At 48.9% G+C, this 17,857-nt stretch overlaps 1 protein-coding gene across 5 annotated transcripts in view; it reads right to left on the bottom strand.

Moving 5' to 3' along the window:
* Positions 1-16,949, bottom strand: part of PGS1 (phosphatidylglycerophosphate synthase 1) — a 34,810-nt gene extending 17,861 nt beyond the window's left edge. For 2 of the 5 annotated variants that reach the window (XM_075044112.1, XM_075044111.1), the window contains exons 1-8: positions 16,747-16,949; positions 10,887-11,076; positions 9,656-9,733; positions 8,444-8,543; positions 7,577-7,766; positions 7,038-7,216; positions 5,559-6,092; positions 1,133-1,281 (exon numbers count right to left, since the gene is read on the bottom strand). In XM_075044112.1, the coding sequence (XP_074900213.1) occupies positions 1,133-1,281; positions 5,559-6,092; positions 7,038-7,216; positions 7,577-7,766; positions 8,444-8,543; positions 9,656-9,733; positions 10,887-11,076; positions 16,747-16,934 (1,608 nt within the window). In that variant the 5' untranslated portion in view covers positions 16,935-16,949. Of the gene's footprint in view, positions 1-1,132; positions 1,282-5,558; positions 6,093-7,037; positions 7,217-7,576; positions 7,767-8,443; positions 8,544-9,655; positions 9,734-10,886; positions 11,077-11,206; positions 15,746-15,795; positions 16,002-16,428; positions 16,498-16,746 lie in introns of those variants that run through there. The other 3 variants (XM_075044116.1, XM_075044113.1, XM_075044115.1) reach the window with 3 other exon arrangements.
* Positions 16,950-17,857: the final 908 nt, after the last annotated feature.

Genomic DNA, 17,857 nt, shown 5'->3' with positions numbered 1-17,857 from the left:
CTGCAGCACTGTTTGAGAAAATTCCTTTGTCATATTTTCATTGATTCTCCCCTTCCATTAGAAACAAGTAGAGGCAAGATATGAATTGAAATATTCAAGCAACTCTTCCAGTAATAGAATTGTTTTTGATTAGATATACTCTGACTCATCCTGTGGAAGAGCCCTGATGCAATAGGGCAATTCCCATTGATCTTGAAGACAACTGTGCCTTCTTATGCCAGGACTTGGCTTAATGGAATACATTTTTGAGATCCCTAAGTCACACACAGAGGCACCAAACCAATTTGCTTTGTATCAGAGCACTACATGAGAAATTTACTTGGGACACTGTCAGTTCCAGCAGAAGATTCAGAGTCAAGACAGCTGGAGAACCAGACAAGATTTAGAGAAGCAGCAAAAGTCCTGAGCAGTCCAAGGTGCCTAATTAAAAAAAACTCAAAACCAAAAACTGGGACACTGGACATAAAACCATTGAAAAAAATGTTTGTGTGAAGATTATATAATGTCCTATTATTATTCAAGATTATATTATGTCATATAACTTCATGGGCAATCCAACCAGCCCAGAAATCCTCCTCTTGCAGAAACTAAGATCGCCTGCCTTTGTTCACCTCCACAGCCTGTGGGCAGCCACCCAAAAGCTAACTGATTGGCATTTATATTCCTACAAAGGATTTCCCAAATGCCTGAGAAGCAAAATCCTCCAGAAGTCCAAGATCAGCAATTCAAAGGGCCTGACCTCATTATCCTAGAGCATGGTGCAACCTTGGCAATGCCCAAATATTGGGTCTAAGGCCCAAGAACGTGCTGTGTGATCAGTAAGCAGAGGAGAGACAGCAGATCCTCTCTGAATGCTGTGTCTCTCAGCATCCAGTGCCTGAGCACTTGCGATACTCGAGTTCACTGGGGACACATGTTCTTTCCCGTTATGGCCTCCATTTCCCAGAAACAGGCACTTGCAGCAGGCATCTCATCAATAGTCACTTAACTGACAGCTCCTTGAGACTTCCTATGCTCAAGAAGGTTTTGAATTATTGTAGCTGTAGGTTTTTACTGCAACTGTGTCAGCAGCATTCCCTGTGTGACCAAGACGCACAATATCCATGTTATCTCCCCTTAATCAGCCACTTACCTGATGGAGTTGCTGCTGCAAAGCTTTATTTTCTGTCACTATCGCAACCTGAGCTTCCAAGTCACGATGAACCGATCGATATCCAAAATTAGGAGAGCCAATCAGAGTTAGGCAGGGAAGATCGCTTCCTGCCAAGTACAGCCAAAGACCTGCAGGAAAAACAGGAGAAGAAAGGAAGTGTGGCAGACCAAGGAAACGACCAGAGTAGCCTCACACAATCACTTCACTTAAAATGAATTAAACATGTTAGATTACAGGAACTATAAAAGATCACGACACAAAGCAAGCTTCCTTGCAGATGGTCTAGCATGTCTTGTAAAGCTTCGTATGAATCCTGGGGTACAGCTTGCATTATCCAAACTTGTGTGCTCTTAACAGGGGGGCTGCAGCACACTCGGTGCCGCCCTAGGGACACATTCTTAAGAATGTAAATACACTGCATGAAGGACCCCCAAAATAATCTAGAATGAGTTACTATCATTAAGTTAGAGGTCATTTTACACCACAGCATATCTCAGAAACACTGAAATAAGACAAACAGTTTTTCAGTAAAGGTAAACCTACACCAAGCAACAGAGCACCGGGAAGACAAGCCAGGCCTGGACCAGTCAGTTCCAGAACTGGAAGTGGCGCAGTTGCACAGCGACTAACCTCTCTCCTGAGACTACACAAGACAGTGACATGAAGAGGCATCTCCCTGCTCTGACAGGTGAATTCACATGAAATAAAGACTTGTAAGAGAAGTGCAAATTCTCACCCACTCACTTCCTGAGGACCCACCCGAAGATGAAATCAAACTCTTGCCAGGATGCAAGACTCCCAAGTCCACTCACCACTGCAGTTCACGCACAACTTTGCCAGTGCAACAACAAGAGCAAGTGTGATACAACTCAGGACAGTTTTTTCAAGCGCAAGATGGAAGCCCCATACTATTTTCAAGCACGCCACTGTAGCACAGCAGGAAAGAACAGCTAGGGATGCCACAGGAGAGCAAGGACTATTGCCAAGGAGAGTCTATACAGCCATTCTCTGTGTATAAATGGACCCAAGAAGTGTTTGCTTTCCACCTGGCACAGCACAAGTGCTTAGAACAGCCCCGGGCAGGTCCCCGATAGATGGCTTATCCCTACTGCAAGTCACGCAAAGACTACAACAAAGAAACTGTAGCATAAAAACTACCTAGTACTTAAAATAGAAGCAGGTTTCCTAACTCAACCCCAGAGCAGTTCCAAGAATGCCTTGAGTAAGAAGCTGCCGATTCACCGCTGGTTCCTGTAACCTCCTCCCCGCCCCCACACCACACACAGTCAGCAGCTTCACTGCCACTTTCAGTTACACCTCCTGGCTGAGCAATGGCACTGCCCATAACTCAGTGGCACAACGAACTCCTCCACAGGCTCACCCCCACCCACAGAAGGGCAGGAGTGCCAACGCAGGGGGCTCCAGGAGCTGCAAAAAAGTGCCCAAGTGGCGCAGAGATTCGGCAAGTTCTGCCACCAAACAGGATGGCTGCCACAGGCTGCGTGGTGCCCCGGCCCAACTGTGCACAAGGCTCCCAACATAGGTCAGAGCTCTGCCTGGGCAGTAGCTATGAGGAACACGCTTCCCCACTCTTTCTAAGCGGTCACGTGGCAGCCCTAAAGCCTTTACGGTCTCTCTGGCTTTATGGCCACCTGGCAGGATCTGCTCAAACAGTGACTCACCTTTCCAGAAAGGGGAAGCGCAGTTTCCCAGCCGCCATTCAATAGCAGTAATGCAGGTTTATCTCGGAGCAAACAGGCACCTGCCCGGCACTCTGTCACCCAACACTTCCATGGAAGGGACCCTACTCCTAAAGGATGTACCTGTGTCACCCACACCACCACACCCAGAAATGCAGCAGAAGACGGGTAGATGTGCACTGCTGCAGGTAGGCATCATGATGTTACACCCAGGAAAACCTCTCTCACTGCAAAGGTTTGCATTCCCTACTCACACATGAACGACGGCTGTGCAGTGCTCTGAAGTGGGCTGCTACAACTGCACTTGCACTGACGGAACCTAAGGACAGTTGTAACCCTGGTGGAAACACACACTGCTGGAAGTTGTGTATGAGGATATGACATACTTTAAGAGGAGCTGGAAGGGTTTACAAAACAGCAATCACAGCACCACAGTGTTTGGTGTAAATCGGCTAGGTCCTATGAGAGACTAAGGGGTCTCTTTTGCTTTAGCCCAAGAAGGAAGTATTAACGGGCTCTATTGGCTGCTAGGGACCTCACATCCTCTTCCAGGAGCCAGATCCCAAGTGCAGCTGCCCTTCATCTGTCTCCAGGCCTTCCTGCTTTTCCCTCTTCTGCCCTGTCCTGTCCTCTTTCACATACACTGTGTGACTCCTGCAGAAGGAAGGCGGGTAAATCAAATATGTGCCAAAGGGCAGAGCGTGCCAGAGAAGGGAGCTACAAGCTGATCCTTCCAGCACTCCAAAGAGGAAATGGAAACAAGGCAGCAAACGTCTCTGTCCCTCCTGCCAAGCACAGGAGCTGCTGAACTTCAAGTCTTGTATCCCTCTCTCAAAGAGAATACCATACAGAAGACGAAGCCCAAAGCACTTTCACAAGAAGGCACAGCTGGCCCAAAAAGGGACAGACTGCCATGTGCACTTTGGTAGCTTGGAAAAGCAGCCCATGCCTTCCTAGCTCAATCAGTGCCAAACCACAAAATCCCACTCGGAGTCAGCAGTGCCCAGCAAGAGGGGGAACCTGCGAACCACAGATTGCTTCAGCACGTGTTTCCTGGAAGACAGACCACACAGGACTTCCCAGCCAAGCAGGCACCTCCTTCAGGCTGCCCTGGATTGAGATAAGGGGTTTACTGCACTAGTTACTGATCTCACTGCAGGAGAGGCACAACACTCGTTAGAAAGGTTTGTAGTTTCGACATAGAAGCAGCCTAGTAACAGTCATGGTTTTTTTCAGTCAGGAGAAGGCCTACTCAGCAGCTTTCTCTCCCTACCACCTCTGAACCTTCTTCAGAACAGCCCTGCAGGAAGCAGGGCAGATAGAGGCATTCCCACAGTCATTAACAGCTAGTCTTAAACAAACAACGGGAGAACTCCGGAACAGGCCGGAGCCCAGAGCCCCAGGAGCTACATCCTTCCAGCTGCAAACAATGGAAATGCCCCTCAGCACACTGCAATGCCGGCTGGGGAAACCTGCATCTTGATTAGTGCCAGACTGGGTACTGCTTACAGTAATAGAGTTGTCCTAGGGGACCAGTGAGCCATCACAGGAAGTGACACAGTGACACGGTGCAGAGCTCTGCTTGCAGAAGATGAGAGTAACAGAAGATGCTGTGGAACACGGCAAAGATGTCTCAGCTCAGCCAAGGGCATGTCTGACCATGCGACCAAGTCATTTTGTGAGGTGTTCCACTGGTGCACCTCCACATGGGAAGACCTTAAGAACCTCAATATAAAGTGTCACATGCATCAGATTCCTCAAAAAAAAAAAAAGTCCTCAATTAAGTAGACTTCCTAAGCTATTTGCATTATTAAAATCCACTACTGAGCAATCAAACACTTACTACTGTGTATAAAGTAGGAGAACATAAGAGTCAAGGACAGCATTTTCTGGAAGGAAAATTTAGAGAGACAACCAGCAACAACCAGTCAGGGGAAAATATTCATGCTTTGGTCAAGGTGGCACTGAGCTTGTGAAAGCTGTACACAATCTATCAAGCAAGAAAGAACCTGGGGTCTTCTACAGAATATCATGATGGTGGTATTAATTATTTTTGTTTATTATTAACTACATTTGTTAAGCAATATTCATTTCTCAGCAACTTCCCCTCCAGCTCCCAGAAGGCACATGGGTGCAGTTATTCACCATGCTGCACCTTCCTGTATGCTGTAAACAGGAGCTGGTACAAATTCCTCGACACCTGCATCATCCCCATGAAGACCTGCTGCGTCCAGGACCACTGGGGAGTCACCACTAGTGAGCTTCCTTCCCGCTTCTGCTGCAGATCCCACCCTGGTGTCCCTGACACAGTCATCGCTTCTTGTTGCTGAAAACTGGCAAGAGGGATACGAGAAACTGAATCACAACTGTTACTGCGATCATAAATACATCCAGATGCCTCCTATTCTTTCATATCAAGTTGCACATCAAGACAGTGCCTTACTGTCACCACAGGGACAATTCTTTTATAATCTCTGGGACTACATTCGAATCAGAAATCCAGATGCAAGACATGACTTTGCATGGTTGTCCCCAAGTGATCCAAATCTTCCAGGTTTATGCAAGCAACGTTTGAACCCTGGATGAATATTTTGGACGTTAAGTCTAGACTAGACCCAGCCATCCCCCCACTAGCTGCGCAATCCAAATATGCACAAGTCTCAAAGGCCTTCTGAACAAGTCCTCTTAGGAAATAGACACCTTACCTTTGGCATGGAAAGTCCACCCAGCCCTAGAGTACTCCTGCAGTTGGACCCTCTCCTGTTGGTGAAGGTAGCAGACCTCACTGTAAAATTGGTGTTCAATGTAAACATAGGCAGCAGGGATGGCACCTGCCACCCCTTTGGCACCAAAAAAACCATTCACCTCTGGTGAGGCCAGAAGAATCCGATACTCAGCCCTAGTGCCCAGAATGAGGTCCATGTAAGCTTGTGTCAGGTTGAAGTAGCCAGTGCTAAGGTATATCCTGGCATCCCTTTCAGCCTCTGTCAGCAGCGTCTCTGTCACCATCTCATCTATTTGAATCCCAAAAGGTTTCATTTGGATTAAGGGATAAATCCAGGTGTCAGGTTCTGTTTTCAGACCCCCAGATGCTTGAGAGCCTTGCTGGGATAACAAGGAGCTGCCTTGCTGGCTGCTGTGGAAAGTCTTTGCATGAAGAAGTTCTTGTCGTGTCCTGGCAGAGTTGATCACCTCCATGACTCTTCGATTTGCTATCTCACAGTAAGCCACCTTGTCTCCTGCAGGAAAACCACAACACATCACGTTTGAGACCTAAAGGTACAGAGCTCAGAGCCATGCATCACCTACTATGTAATGGGAAAAACTACAGACAGGACACCAATATCAGAACAAAAAGGAGCTAACACAAAGACCACACAATTTTCTTCCCTAAGTCTCAAAACCAGATTTTTTTAAGGTTAGCAAAGCTACATTACAGAAGAAAAATATTCAGCTTCAAGAAGGGTAAGAAACTTGACTAGCAGCAGCTTGAAAAATCCACTGAAAAATGAAAAGACCAGGGCAAACCTAAAATGGTAACCAAGAATGAACTGGAACATGCAAAATAAACCAGTGCCCACAGTCTAAGCTTACATCACACAGCAGTGCACAAGGCCAGGACAAAAAACTTATGATGCAATCAGCCTGACTGATAGATGCTCTTCTCTGCCCACCTGAACACTTGTTCTCAGCCTTCCTAATTCAATATTCATTTGATTCCCAGAATAGACTCAACTACAAAATATTAATTACCCGAAAGAGCTCTACATTCATGAAACTTTCAGAATATGTACACACAGAACATCTAGAATTATAGACATCAATATAAAAAATATAAAGAACCTTTCAAGGAATACAAGTTCTTATTTAAGGTCATGAGCAGCAGAATTATGAAGAAGCAATGAGACAGTTACAGATGAACTTTTAGCCTTTGCGCTCTCTGCCACATTAGCTGGTGATAGCCACTGTGCTAGGAACACTCTGATAGATCCAGTCTCAAAACTCTAGCAATCTTGATTTTAATAACGGATGGCACAGATATGGGACACCCCCCCAGTCTGTACACAATGGTCAGAGACTCAGCAATTCAAAAATGGATGGAGTTGAAGTCATCCTTAAACCCCGGCTGTCACTCTCCTCCTCTGGATCGTAACATCCAACCAGAGAAGACAACTCCCTCCTACCTTGGTATGGGTGTACCATCCCCTCCATCATCTGGACTGTATCATCTCGCTGTAATTGCAGAGACACATCTCCAATCGCATCCACTAGCTCCGTGAAGAAGTCTGCAATCTCAGGAGAGTCCTGCAGGAGAACATAGCGGTCCTGACGATTGGTGAAGTACAAATCACTCAGGTTTGCGCTACGAGAGAAAAAGAAGAGTTGAGCTCCAGAACAGAGCATAGGCATATGATCCTGAACACCCCAGCCTAGGTTACAGATCTCACTCTGCATACAACTGGACTAAAGTACAAATTGGCCATTTCCTTTTGAATCTCAAGAAATGTGTCTTTTTTCCTTTTGAGAAAGACTTTCTCTTTCATATGAGAATCTCACGTGCAAGAGCTGCGTTTACTCTTCCATCTCAGAGGAGCATTGATATGATCACTACAGAAAGACCAGATGCAAATAATGAAGTTCAGACAACATTGGTAGCATGCATACCTTGCCTCAAAACCTCAGCTAAATGAACCATATAAGGGCCTAAAGAGGCAGGACTCACCCGCTCAGGATCACATTGTCATCAAAGAGATAGACCTTGATGTGCTGCAGTCCAATGGTCTCATTAAAACGCTCTGGAATCAAGAGCCTGAGAAGTCCACGCAGGTTTGGGGTGTGGAAGAGGGACACACGGACTTGCTCAGGAAATCGCTGCAGCAATGGAATTAGCATCGTTCGAGAATTCTTCCTGCCTGGGAGACAAGGGGAGTTTCACACACAGGATCACACCAGACAGGGGATACATCATGGCATAGCACCACAGCTCCTCAGCTAGAAGCTGGTTACACAATGAGCAGGCATCGCATCTGCTGGCACTTGATGTGTTCTCCTTTTTCTTTTTTCTAAATCGCCTTCATTTGTACTATGTCAATATTAAAATCGACATCCAGAACTGTAAGTTCTTTGATGAATGGGCCTTGGAAACAGTCACTGAGCAGGTCTGACACCATTCAAGCTTCTTAATTAAGCCACACCTAGCACTAGTAACACACTACAGTCACCACAAAGGTTTCTGCTTAAGTCTACTGCTACTTCCAACAATTCCCACTTTCCTTTCAAAATGAAAATACAAGAGCATGATGGATAAGGGCAAATGCACTGACAGATGAACTACACAAGAAAGCACAAGTTGCACAGAGCAGAGTTTGGCCCTTCTCACTCCTACCACCTATTTTCAGAAGAAAAGCTGCTCAGCTTCAACATTTTCTGGGAACAAGTAGTTACTGGTATACAAAAGGCCAGTTTTGAAAGGTATATGATTTAAGCAAGTAGGTCCAATTGGTCAAGACAGCCTCTCCCTGAAAAAACAGTTTATCCAGCCTAACTGTAAAATAAGCCTTTGAAGAAAGCAAAGCATTGTAATATCTACCCCGAGATCCCCTGGTGTAGTCAAGAAGAATGGAAACTTTGAGGTTAGACGATCCTTTTGCTTGCAGTGATTTCTCCAGTGTTTCTTCTAAGCAATCGACCTGCAGAGAGAGATTTCTCTACTCATTACAGAAAGCAAATAAAGCTTTATAAGGAAAGCATTCAGCAGCCAGGAGGCTGGTGGTCGTGAAAGCTTCCACACCCTGGTATGAGTCTTTCCTAATCATGCAAAACACTGCTAGTTTAGACTTTGCATCTGTCAGACTGGCATCCTACTCTATCAGCCTAAAGCAATACATGAAAGGGCATAGATTTTACATGCGCACATTCTTCAAGCCTCTAAAGAACAATTAATATTAGCAGAAAAAGTCCCAACATCATTCCCAAATCACAGATTTGCATTACCAAAAAGAAACCTTGGTAGTTCACAAACAATGCAGAAGCAGTTTTATTCCTTAACTACAAGGCTGTTTGTCACATGCAAATTCAAATCTTGTGTACAAGTCCAGACAAAGCCAGGCATAAAACCCTGTGCAGGACTCTCCACCTTTACCCTGCTGTGGAATTTGCATTCTAACATAAGAAATTGGCCAAGGTCAGGCTTCCCTAAAGGTCTTAGGTAATGCTTTTGTTTCTAGAGGGAAGAACAGGAAGCAGATAAGGTAAACAACATGAAGGAAAACTGACCTCTGCCTTAAATGCAGAGAGCTAATACTACATCTGCATACTGTGCTTGGAGGACAAAACATAACACTACATACACACAACTCTAATCATGTTCAAGGAAAATGCCAGGAAAAAAAATTGCCCATGATCCCATGGTTCTGCAGAAACCCTTTGAAAACTATACCAGTAACCTCTAACAGTCTGAAAGATCCAGGCTCATTATCCCGCGAAAAAATTCAGTAGTTCCACGGCTCTGTACTAGGACTAAAACAGAAACTCCTTGCGCCTCCCTTCCAAATTCCTCCCTCCCCCACCCCACGTACTCCAAGTACACAAATGCAGTCAGGAACCCTGAGAACACTCTGAAGGAGAGGAGAAAACACACATAAAGTGAATCCCTATATGGAAGTTTTAAGGTCATTACAAGCTCACAAATTGTAGCTCACGTACACCTCTTGTACCCACAGGAACAGGATGTTTTTTGCAAAGGCAGGCATTTTCTTTCTGCATTCACTTTTTCCCCTTCCCAAACCCTATCCACACTCACCAGCTCCTGTTCAAGGAGCCCAGTTCCCAGGTATAGTGAAGCCATCACCACTCGCTGCTTGGCTGTTTTTATCTGCACCTGGGAATAGCAGAAAATAAGTTCAGTTCCATCCTTGGTCTCTGTGATCACTAGGAACTAATGATCCAGACCACTGAAGAGCTGTGGTTCCCCTGAGCAGAATCACTTTAGCCAAATCATAGCATCGTCTCCCTCACCTTGTAGAAGGAAAGGCACAAGGATAACACACCGATGGCAAAGATGTAAAACACACAGGTCTTTACAGAGCAACATCAGCACCATTGTTGCATCCAGAAATCAAGGAAGAAATCAATGCTTTCTGGAAAACTGAGGAACACATTCCCTGCTGCTAAAACTATTACATACAAGAGCAGTTAATAAGCATTAGCTACAACATTGGGATTGTATCAGTACTGGCAATCACAGCTTTCATTCCACAACTGCTTTAATCCTTTGTACCCCATCCTGTGAACTAGCTAGAACCTAGAGACCTTTGTTTACAGAGCTCTCCTCCTTTCCCCTGTGCTCACCACTGATGCTGCAGGGGATGGTAGCTGCTGCCTTCATGGCCCACCCAAGCCTTGTTCTCCAACAGCTTAACATGGCGATTTAAGATCATGTTTCAGAAGTACTGGAATTTGCTTTAAACACGCATTGTGAAAAGACTCAAGCAACTGAGCTAAACAAAGAAATTCTCACCTCAGCCCTACTACTTACCTAAGAGATACGGTATTACAGGATTCACACTGTAATGACCCAAGAGACCTTTGGGAGGGATTGAGGGAGCTGTGCTTGTTTTGTATTGCAGAGAGGAGGCTGGGAGGCTGGTCTAACAGCAGCCTGTGACTACTTGAAGTGTAGTTACAAAGATGACAGAGCCAAACTCTTCTTGGTAGTTACAGCTGAGCAGCAGCCACAAAGAGCTTTGGAAAGTTCAGAGCTGACACCAGAAAAAAATTGTAAACTACTAAAATGATGCAGCACTGGAACTGCTCGACCAGAGGCAGAACCTCCATACTCAGCCGTTTTCAAGACTCAGCTAGACAAAGCCTGCCTAACCTGATCTAGTGTTGACAACAATCCTGTTTCAGGTTGCAGGCTGGACTAGTAACCTGCACATGCTCCTTCCTAACAACTTGTCTATGATTCTCCATAACCTCTGCAGTTCCCAGCCCCCAAAAACCATTCCCACAACTTGGAACCCACAACTCACCTTCAAGAGTTCATAGAATTCAGCTGGGGATGAAAGCACCTTGACATGTGAGCTGGAGATCCCAAACTCTGGAACCAGATTCCTGATCCACTGGAACCTGTGTGCTCCTTCTGGACAGAGCGAACAAGGTGGGGCTGTGATCACAGGAACAGGAGGTGTGAGCAATGGGGCTAGAAGAAGCCATGATGATCTGTGAAAAGAAAGATGGGAGAAATTCTTTATGGTGGAGCCTTTGCTTCCCACAAACAGCCTCCAAGTAGGTAAAGAAAGAGCTGCAACCAGGGCCAATACATTGAAAGGATCCACAATGGCAAGGATACCTTTCACTTTTCCATAATCGCAGCTGAATCACCAAAGCCAAATCTAGAAATAGAAAAACACAGGCAAAAGGTGGGAGAACAGATCTTAACATCGTAAGCTCCCTCCCCTAGCTGGCACGGGAGATGAGAGGAAACAACTTTTTCAGCGGAACAGGAACACAAGAAAGGAAACAAGCTGGAAACTGAGGATGTTAACTCTCCCAAACACCCACAAATCAGATGTCTGGCAGTGTTGCTGCAGCACCTGCTATACCTGTAATCAGCCAGTTCTGAATTGCCTTTATCACATACACATCAGCTTTGCCATGGCCAACAGTCACTGTCATGTCCAGCTTAGTTCTCAGGTGGGCTAAAGATTAGTTGTTTCTATTTCAGACAAAGATGTTTTAAAAAATGATGCTACTCTAAAAGTACCTTAACAAAACAGAAAAATGTCTCAACACCCCAAACTTATCCAAAAATTATCTATAACGCGCAAAGTGCCTGAGTGCAAGTCATAGCAAAAGCAACGAAGTCATGGCACCAGAATGACATACCAAAGGATCGAGTGTATTTCAACAGATATGAGCCAAAAACCACAACTGAGAAACATCAGGTAGCCCTCTACAACCATGCCACTTGCATTCTGCACAAGTAGTAAAAAAAGGTCAAGACTTCTCTTGCAAATGTCAAAGTAACTGTAAGGGAAACAGCAGGAAGCTCATTCTTTAAAAAGAAATTTCTGAACAAATTTAATTCCTTTGAAGTCACTTAGGGAAGAAACCAACTTACTGCTAACAGTCATGCTTAGGGGGGTGACAAGAAGCAAATGGCATCTTTTCTTCTGTGGAGGCTTCATGCATGCAAATTCATCAAGTCTTACAATAACCCCTGGTAGGAGTTTGTCCACATGACAAAACCACATTTCAGCACAATTAGCAGCAGCAGCTCCCATGAGATCCAGGAACTGACGAGCAACGGAGTGAACTACATCCCTGAACCTAACCGAAAACATTCTGGTCCGCAAATCCTACTTGCAGGACTCAGACTTGCTGTCAGGACAGAACCAAGGCGGCTGGTCTCATCCCAGAGGAACGCCAAGTCCCTCGGGCCAACAGGCAGCCACCATCTTGTGACCCATCCTGATGCATTCTGCCACCACCACACACCAAGAAGAAATTTGATTATGACCTTTACCAGAATTTGTTACGAAGAACTTTTAGGTTTTACCACAATCCAGAGCCCAAATGACCACAGATTCCAGGAAGATGATTTCACTCATTTGCTTAATGATAAAACACTGGATCTTCACAAGGTTTCCGAATAACCCTTACGCAGAAGCCAGGCAGTTTGCAGTTGCGTTTCCTGGAAAATCCACTAGTTTGTCACTGACTATTCATCGCAACAGAAATCTGAGTCAATTTGTGCAAGAATTCCTAGGATGGCGGTTTTCAGCAGATCATGTGGGCCAGGTTTAGACTTGACACCCAGAAGTTACACGGATTACCAACATAGTCTGTTAAAAACGATGGATATATTCCACAGAAGGTGTTAAAAAAAAAATCAAAGCAGAAAAGAAATATAAGAAATACTGGTTTTCAAGCACATTCTAGTCAATCTTTACAGAACCTGAGCAGGACCTTTGTGCATCTTTGCTTAACTCACATCTCAAGGCACAGGCTGCACAGTGGGAGCAGAGACCCACTGCTACGTTACTGCCAAGTGAACACGGCAAACTGAGCAAGGAAGACAGAGCTACATGAATTCAGACTACCATCCAAAAATACTTTTTTTTAAAAACAACAAAATGCATGGCTGGCAGAGCAGTAACAAAGTCAAGGCTATAACCTAGCCCTGCAGATTACAAATTACGTTCCCTGGAATTATTCCCACTGAGGTAACAGTGGCAAATTTTACGCATTTTACAATGACAATTTAGGGCAAGAGGAGATAAATATTTTTTCTTATTATTCCGTTAGTCAGTCCTGGCCAACTATACTTCTAGAAGCCAGTACAGTGGCTGAGAAGCCACTTTCCAGAAACATGATTCTAAGAAGCCATCTTCTGGCAAAGAGTATGAAAACTGCAAGTTAAACTGCATCCTCACTCTACGTAGCCGAATGTTACATTTATGGATTGACCAAGCGCTCTTCAGGCAGCCCCTTCCCGGTGCTGCTGAGGGAGTAAAATCGATCTGCATCACCAGCACTATTTGGTTTAAGCCTTCAGATTAATTCTATGCATGTATTGATAGCCACTAATCCTATACTCCAGATTTTTTACTGCCTACACAATTTGCAATATATCTACACTGTTTGATCTTTTAATCCAATACTGTAATTTTAGAACTTATTTAGTGTTGAGAGCCTAAGGCTTTTATAATTTTCAAATAAATCAGTATTTTGCTCCAGCCAACAGTAACAATGGCACAGCAACCATCTACCGAAGCAGCAGCTTCTACCCATCAGCAATTAAAAAAAGCTGAAGCGACTCCCCAAGTACGACACAACTGTACACACACAACAGTCAGAAACCACGTAACATTATGAAGAAATCATCAAAATTCCATATTTCGACAAACCAACTTTCAGAGAAACAGAAAATGGGGCAGAGGGGAGCCTTTCCCATGTACTCCACATCATCGAGTTAACCACAAAGAGAAAACAGAACTGAAAGGAACCACCTCAAGTCTTTTCTGCATAAAAAGTTGACCCTAAATATAAATGAGGGATTTTTTGTGTGTGTTCTATTTTAAAAATTGTGGGTTTGGTATACAGACTCATGATAAGAGCTGAGACACTCTTATTCACTGTAAAACCTCATCTGCAGAACCAGAGATGATGTGAAACTGCAGGATATGGTGCCATCCTTTCACCCACGCATACGTCATCACACAGAGGGATCTACAAATTGCTTGTCTTTGAATTCAGTTGTCTCTTTCCAGGGCTCAGTCTAGTAGTTTATCTATGCTAAAAAACACTGACGAAACCAAAAGAGAAATTTGAAAACAATTTCCTTGGCTCAACCAGGAACATAGAGCAGAGTACAGGCTAACACAGGGCTCTGAATCAACAGCAAGGACAACTGCAGCACATCTGCTGTCCAGGGGGAAAAGGAGAGTGAAGACTTGCTATGACACGAGAGATGCTACCCTTACAAAAATAAGTTTAACTCATCCAGAAGATTGTATCAGGCACTGTACTAACTAAAATAAAACACAGCATCCTTCTAGCACTCTTACCAAGCACAGTGCAAAGTGATGCCTGAAGACTGGGGGAAGAGACCTTTTTTAAAGACTCTTTCAAAGCATTTTCTTTGATCACTTCTGAACCCAGGACGTGGTTCTACAGAAAGACAATCATCTCTGGTTTTTTACTGTTTTGTTTCTGGTGTTAATTGTGCTCCTGATTGCACAGCCCCACAAAAGGAGCAGCACCAGCAAAACTAAGGCAGCGGTGCAAAAATAAGGAGAGTAGAAGCTGTTCAGGGCAGCGTAGCTGTGAAAAGACTGACTGGAGGAACCACAGTCTGAGACTGCGGCTGTGCATTCTCTTTAGCAGGGCACACAAGCCAGTCTGGCACCAAGAAGGGCAGATCTACCTACCCACAGCTGTGCCTTCCCTGTCCCTTCCACTCTCTGGGAAAGGAGAGAGAGGAAAGGGAGAGTTTGGGCAATTTTCTTCGGAGGTCAGCTCCTGGATCCTGCTCACTGTGCAGCTGCCCAAGAGAGATACCAGGAAGAGGAAGGAAGGCCCACTTATTCCCACAGTGGCCCACTCGGATCTGTTTAAAATGAGGGTGAAAACACCCTCTGTGCACAGTTCGATAATTCACCTGCTCCAGCACAATGGTGACTGCCACTGGAAAGAGCGGCCCTCTTCCCCCCTCGCCTTGTGCCAGATGCAGCCCCAGCACAGACAGAACCCACACCTGTTCTCATCTCTTTTCTGATGGGGAGCAGGGGGGATCTCACCTTCCAGGGACAACCCCCAGCCCAGACAGGTCGTGGCTAACACCTAAACCCCAGCCAGGGCCGCTCCAGAGGCTGACCAGCACTTGTGATATCCAAGGTGGAAAGCTATCCCTAGCAAACAAGTAATATCGTTTAGCACCTGAAAGACAGCAGGAGTAAAATAAATAAAAAAGAAGGAGAAAATACAGTACCCCTCTTGTCCTAAGGACAAATGGACAGCCAGCGCAGACTGACAACCCAAAGCAAGCTTAAGGAGCAGAACCAGCCTGGACCCCAACCCGCCTTTTCAGCAGCTGATTCACTGTGGAAAACAGCAACCGCTTCTGCGGAACCGGGGGGGCCGAGGGGTCCCTCACCGCGTCAGGGCCGTCACCTCCCGTACCTCCGCAGCGTTTTTATCGGCCTCGGTCGGGCACACGGGGAGCAGAAAGCCCCGGGCAGCACCGCGCCGAGAAAGGAGAAGCTGCGGGCAAGGAGGCAGCGCGCTTCCCCCGCCCGGGCCTTCCCGGATAACGCAAGGCCGACACCGGCCGAGGGCTCGCTGCCGCCCGCCGCGGCCCGGGGAGGGGGGCGGGGGGAGAAGCGGCCCGGCCGTAGGCACGGCAGCGGGGCCCCTCGCCCGGCGCGGACTGCTTACCTGCGGGCGCGGCGGTCGCGGCCGCGGGACAGGCGGTCGGAGAGGCGGCCGAGCAGCGCGGCCAGGCCCAGGCGGCCCCGGGGTAGCCAGGCCGACAGCCGTCGCCACAGCGCCGCGCCCCCCGCCGCCGCCGCCGCCATCAGCCCCGCGCGCCTTCCGCTTCCGGCCGCTGCCATGGCGACGCGCCCGCCCTAGCGGTTCCGCTTCCGGGCCGCCCACCTCCCTCCCCTGGCCGGCTGTCCGGGTGTCGTTCCCCCCCCGCCCGAGCGCGGCGGCCCGGGGCCTCCGGGGAGGCCTGGGCCCGGCCCGGCCTAGCGCCTCCCTGGCCCGCAGCCCCTCCGCGGCGCCAGCCCTGCCCGAGCCCGCTGCTCCCGGGAGGCCCCGGCCCAGCCCGGCCCGGCGGGCAGACTCGGCGTCTGCAGCGCACACCGGCTGCAGCTATTCGGCCCGGCCTGCCAGCGGCTGCCGCCCTCCCCGGCCCCTCGCCGAGCGCGGTGGCGGCACGGAGAGGCGGCTCCAAAACGCGAACGCCGCTGCTGGCGGCGGCGGCGGCGGCGGGGGGGGGGGCGGGCTCGGTCTGGGCTCGCTGCCCGGGGGCTCCTCCTGGCCCACGCACACGCAGGGCGGCTTTACCCACGCTTCCAGGCCCACTCGGGGAGGCGCAGCCCGAGCCCCGGGAACTTCATCGCCGTCCCGGCGATTTCAAGCCCCCCCACCTCCCCCGACCTCCCAGAGCCTTTCTCCTCCCCTCCCACCCCTTTCCTTCTTGGCGAACCAGGCCGCGGGGAAACGGCTCCTTCCCGCGGCGGAATCAGCGCCTGCCCCGCCTCCACCCCCCCGGGGGACCGGGAAGGGCGTTGGTGTACGGCCACGGAGGGGAGAGCCTGTCCCCCGCCGCCGGGGTCCCCGCCGCGTCCCCCCCACAGCGGGCAGAGCGAGGCGGACACCCACCCACCCACCCCCCACGGGGGGGGGGCCGCGGGTCCCGCAGCCGCGTTTCTGCCGCCCGGCCCCGGCTTGCGGACAGCCCGTCCCGCCGCAGCCCCCCGGCCGGAGCCTCCCGCCCCGCTCCCCTCCCCGTCCCTTCCCCCGTGTTTCACCACTCCTGCCTCAGGCAGAGCTCCAGAGCTCGTTTGCATTTCAGACCAGCTGGTTCACCGCAGCCTCACTTCCCAGAACTGCTCTTCTTGTGTTTATTCCTGACTGGCAGAGGCAGCAGCGGCCGCGGCAGCTCCTCCAGGGCAAATTAAACTATTTAAAATAAAATCCACTGACAAAGTCTGGTTTGTTTTCGAGGTCGAAACTGACAATTGCCAAACGAAAATGCAGAGAAACCAGGTGGGGAAGGGGGCCCCGGCCCCCACCTCGGCTCCGCTTGCTGCCCGCTCTGCCAGGCCAGACACGGTCCTCTCCCATGGCACCGGTGCTGCGGCTGCTGGCTCTGGCTGCCAGACCCCAGCCGGGGCAGAGGGATGAGGAAATCCCTTCGGGACAGAGCCCCACCGTGCCCACCCAGGGGCACCCAGCCAGGGGAAGGAGGGCCCCGGCTTCTCGTCCTCGCAGCGGCTCCCCACCAGCCCACGACGGCTCCGCAGACGGGCGCCTTGGCCCCTGCCCTCTGCTGCGCTGGGTGCCAAAGCACCAACCGCACGGAGCATCCCAGGGCTCCCGGAGCCAGCGTTGTCCCCAGCCACTGGCCACAGGCACCATCGGAGCCACCGCCACCACCGTCTCTCACCGCCCTCGTGGGACACAGCTGCCCGGGAGCAGGGCATGCCAGCAGCGTGGCTGAGCTGCTGCTGACCTGGCCAGCTCCTGGGAGCCCCCAGGCACAGCCTCAGGAGAGGATTCGCCCCCTTATTGTCCCCAGATGTGTAGATTGAGGGGGTTTTTCTTCCCACAGGCCTCCTGGGAAGCACAGCCAAGGCCAGCGGCAGCCTGGCACGTTTTATTTGAAATAAAGGCCGGCAACGTGGGGATGCTCGATCCGCTGCCCCACTGCATGGTGGCAGCCCCCCCCCCGGCGTACCCCTCCAGCCGGGCCCGAGCCGCCTCGTATGGT

This window comes from Buteo buteo, chromosome 13 (assembly GCF_964188355.1).
Source record: "Buteo buteo chromosome 13, bButBut1.hap1.1, whole genome shotgun sequence".
Lineage (NCBI taxonomy): Eukaryota > Metazoa > Chordata > Aves > Accipitriformes > Accipitridae > Buteo > Buteo buteo.
This window is presented reverse-complemented; position numbering and strand designations above follow the sequence as displayed.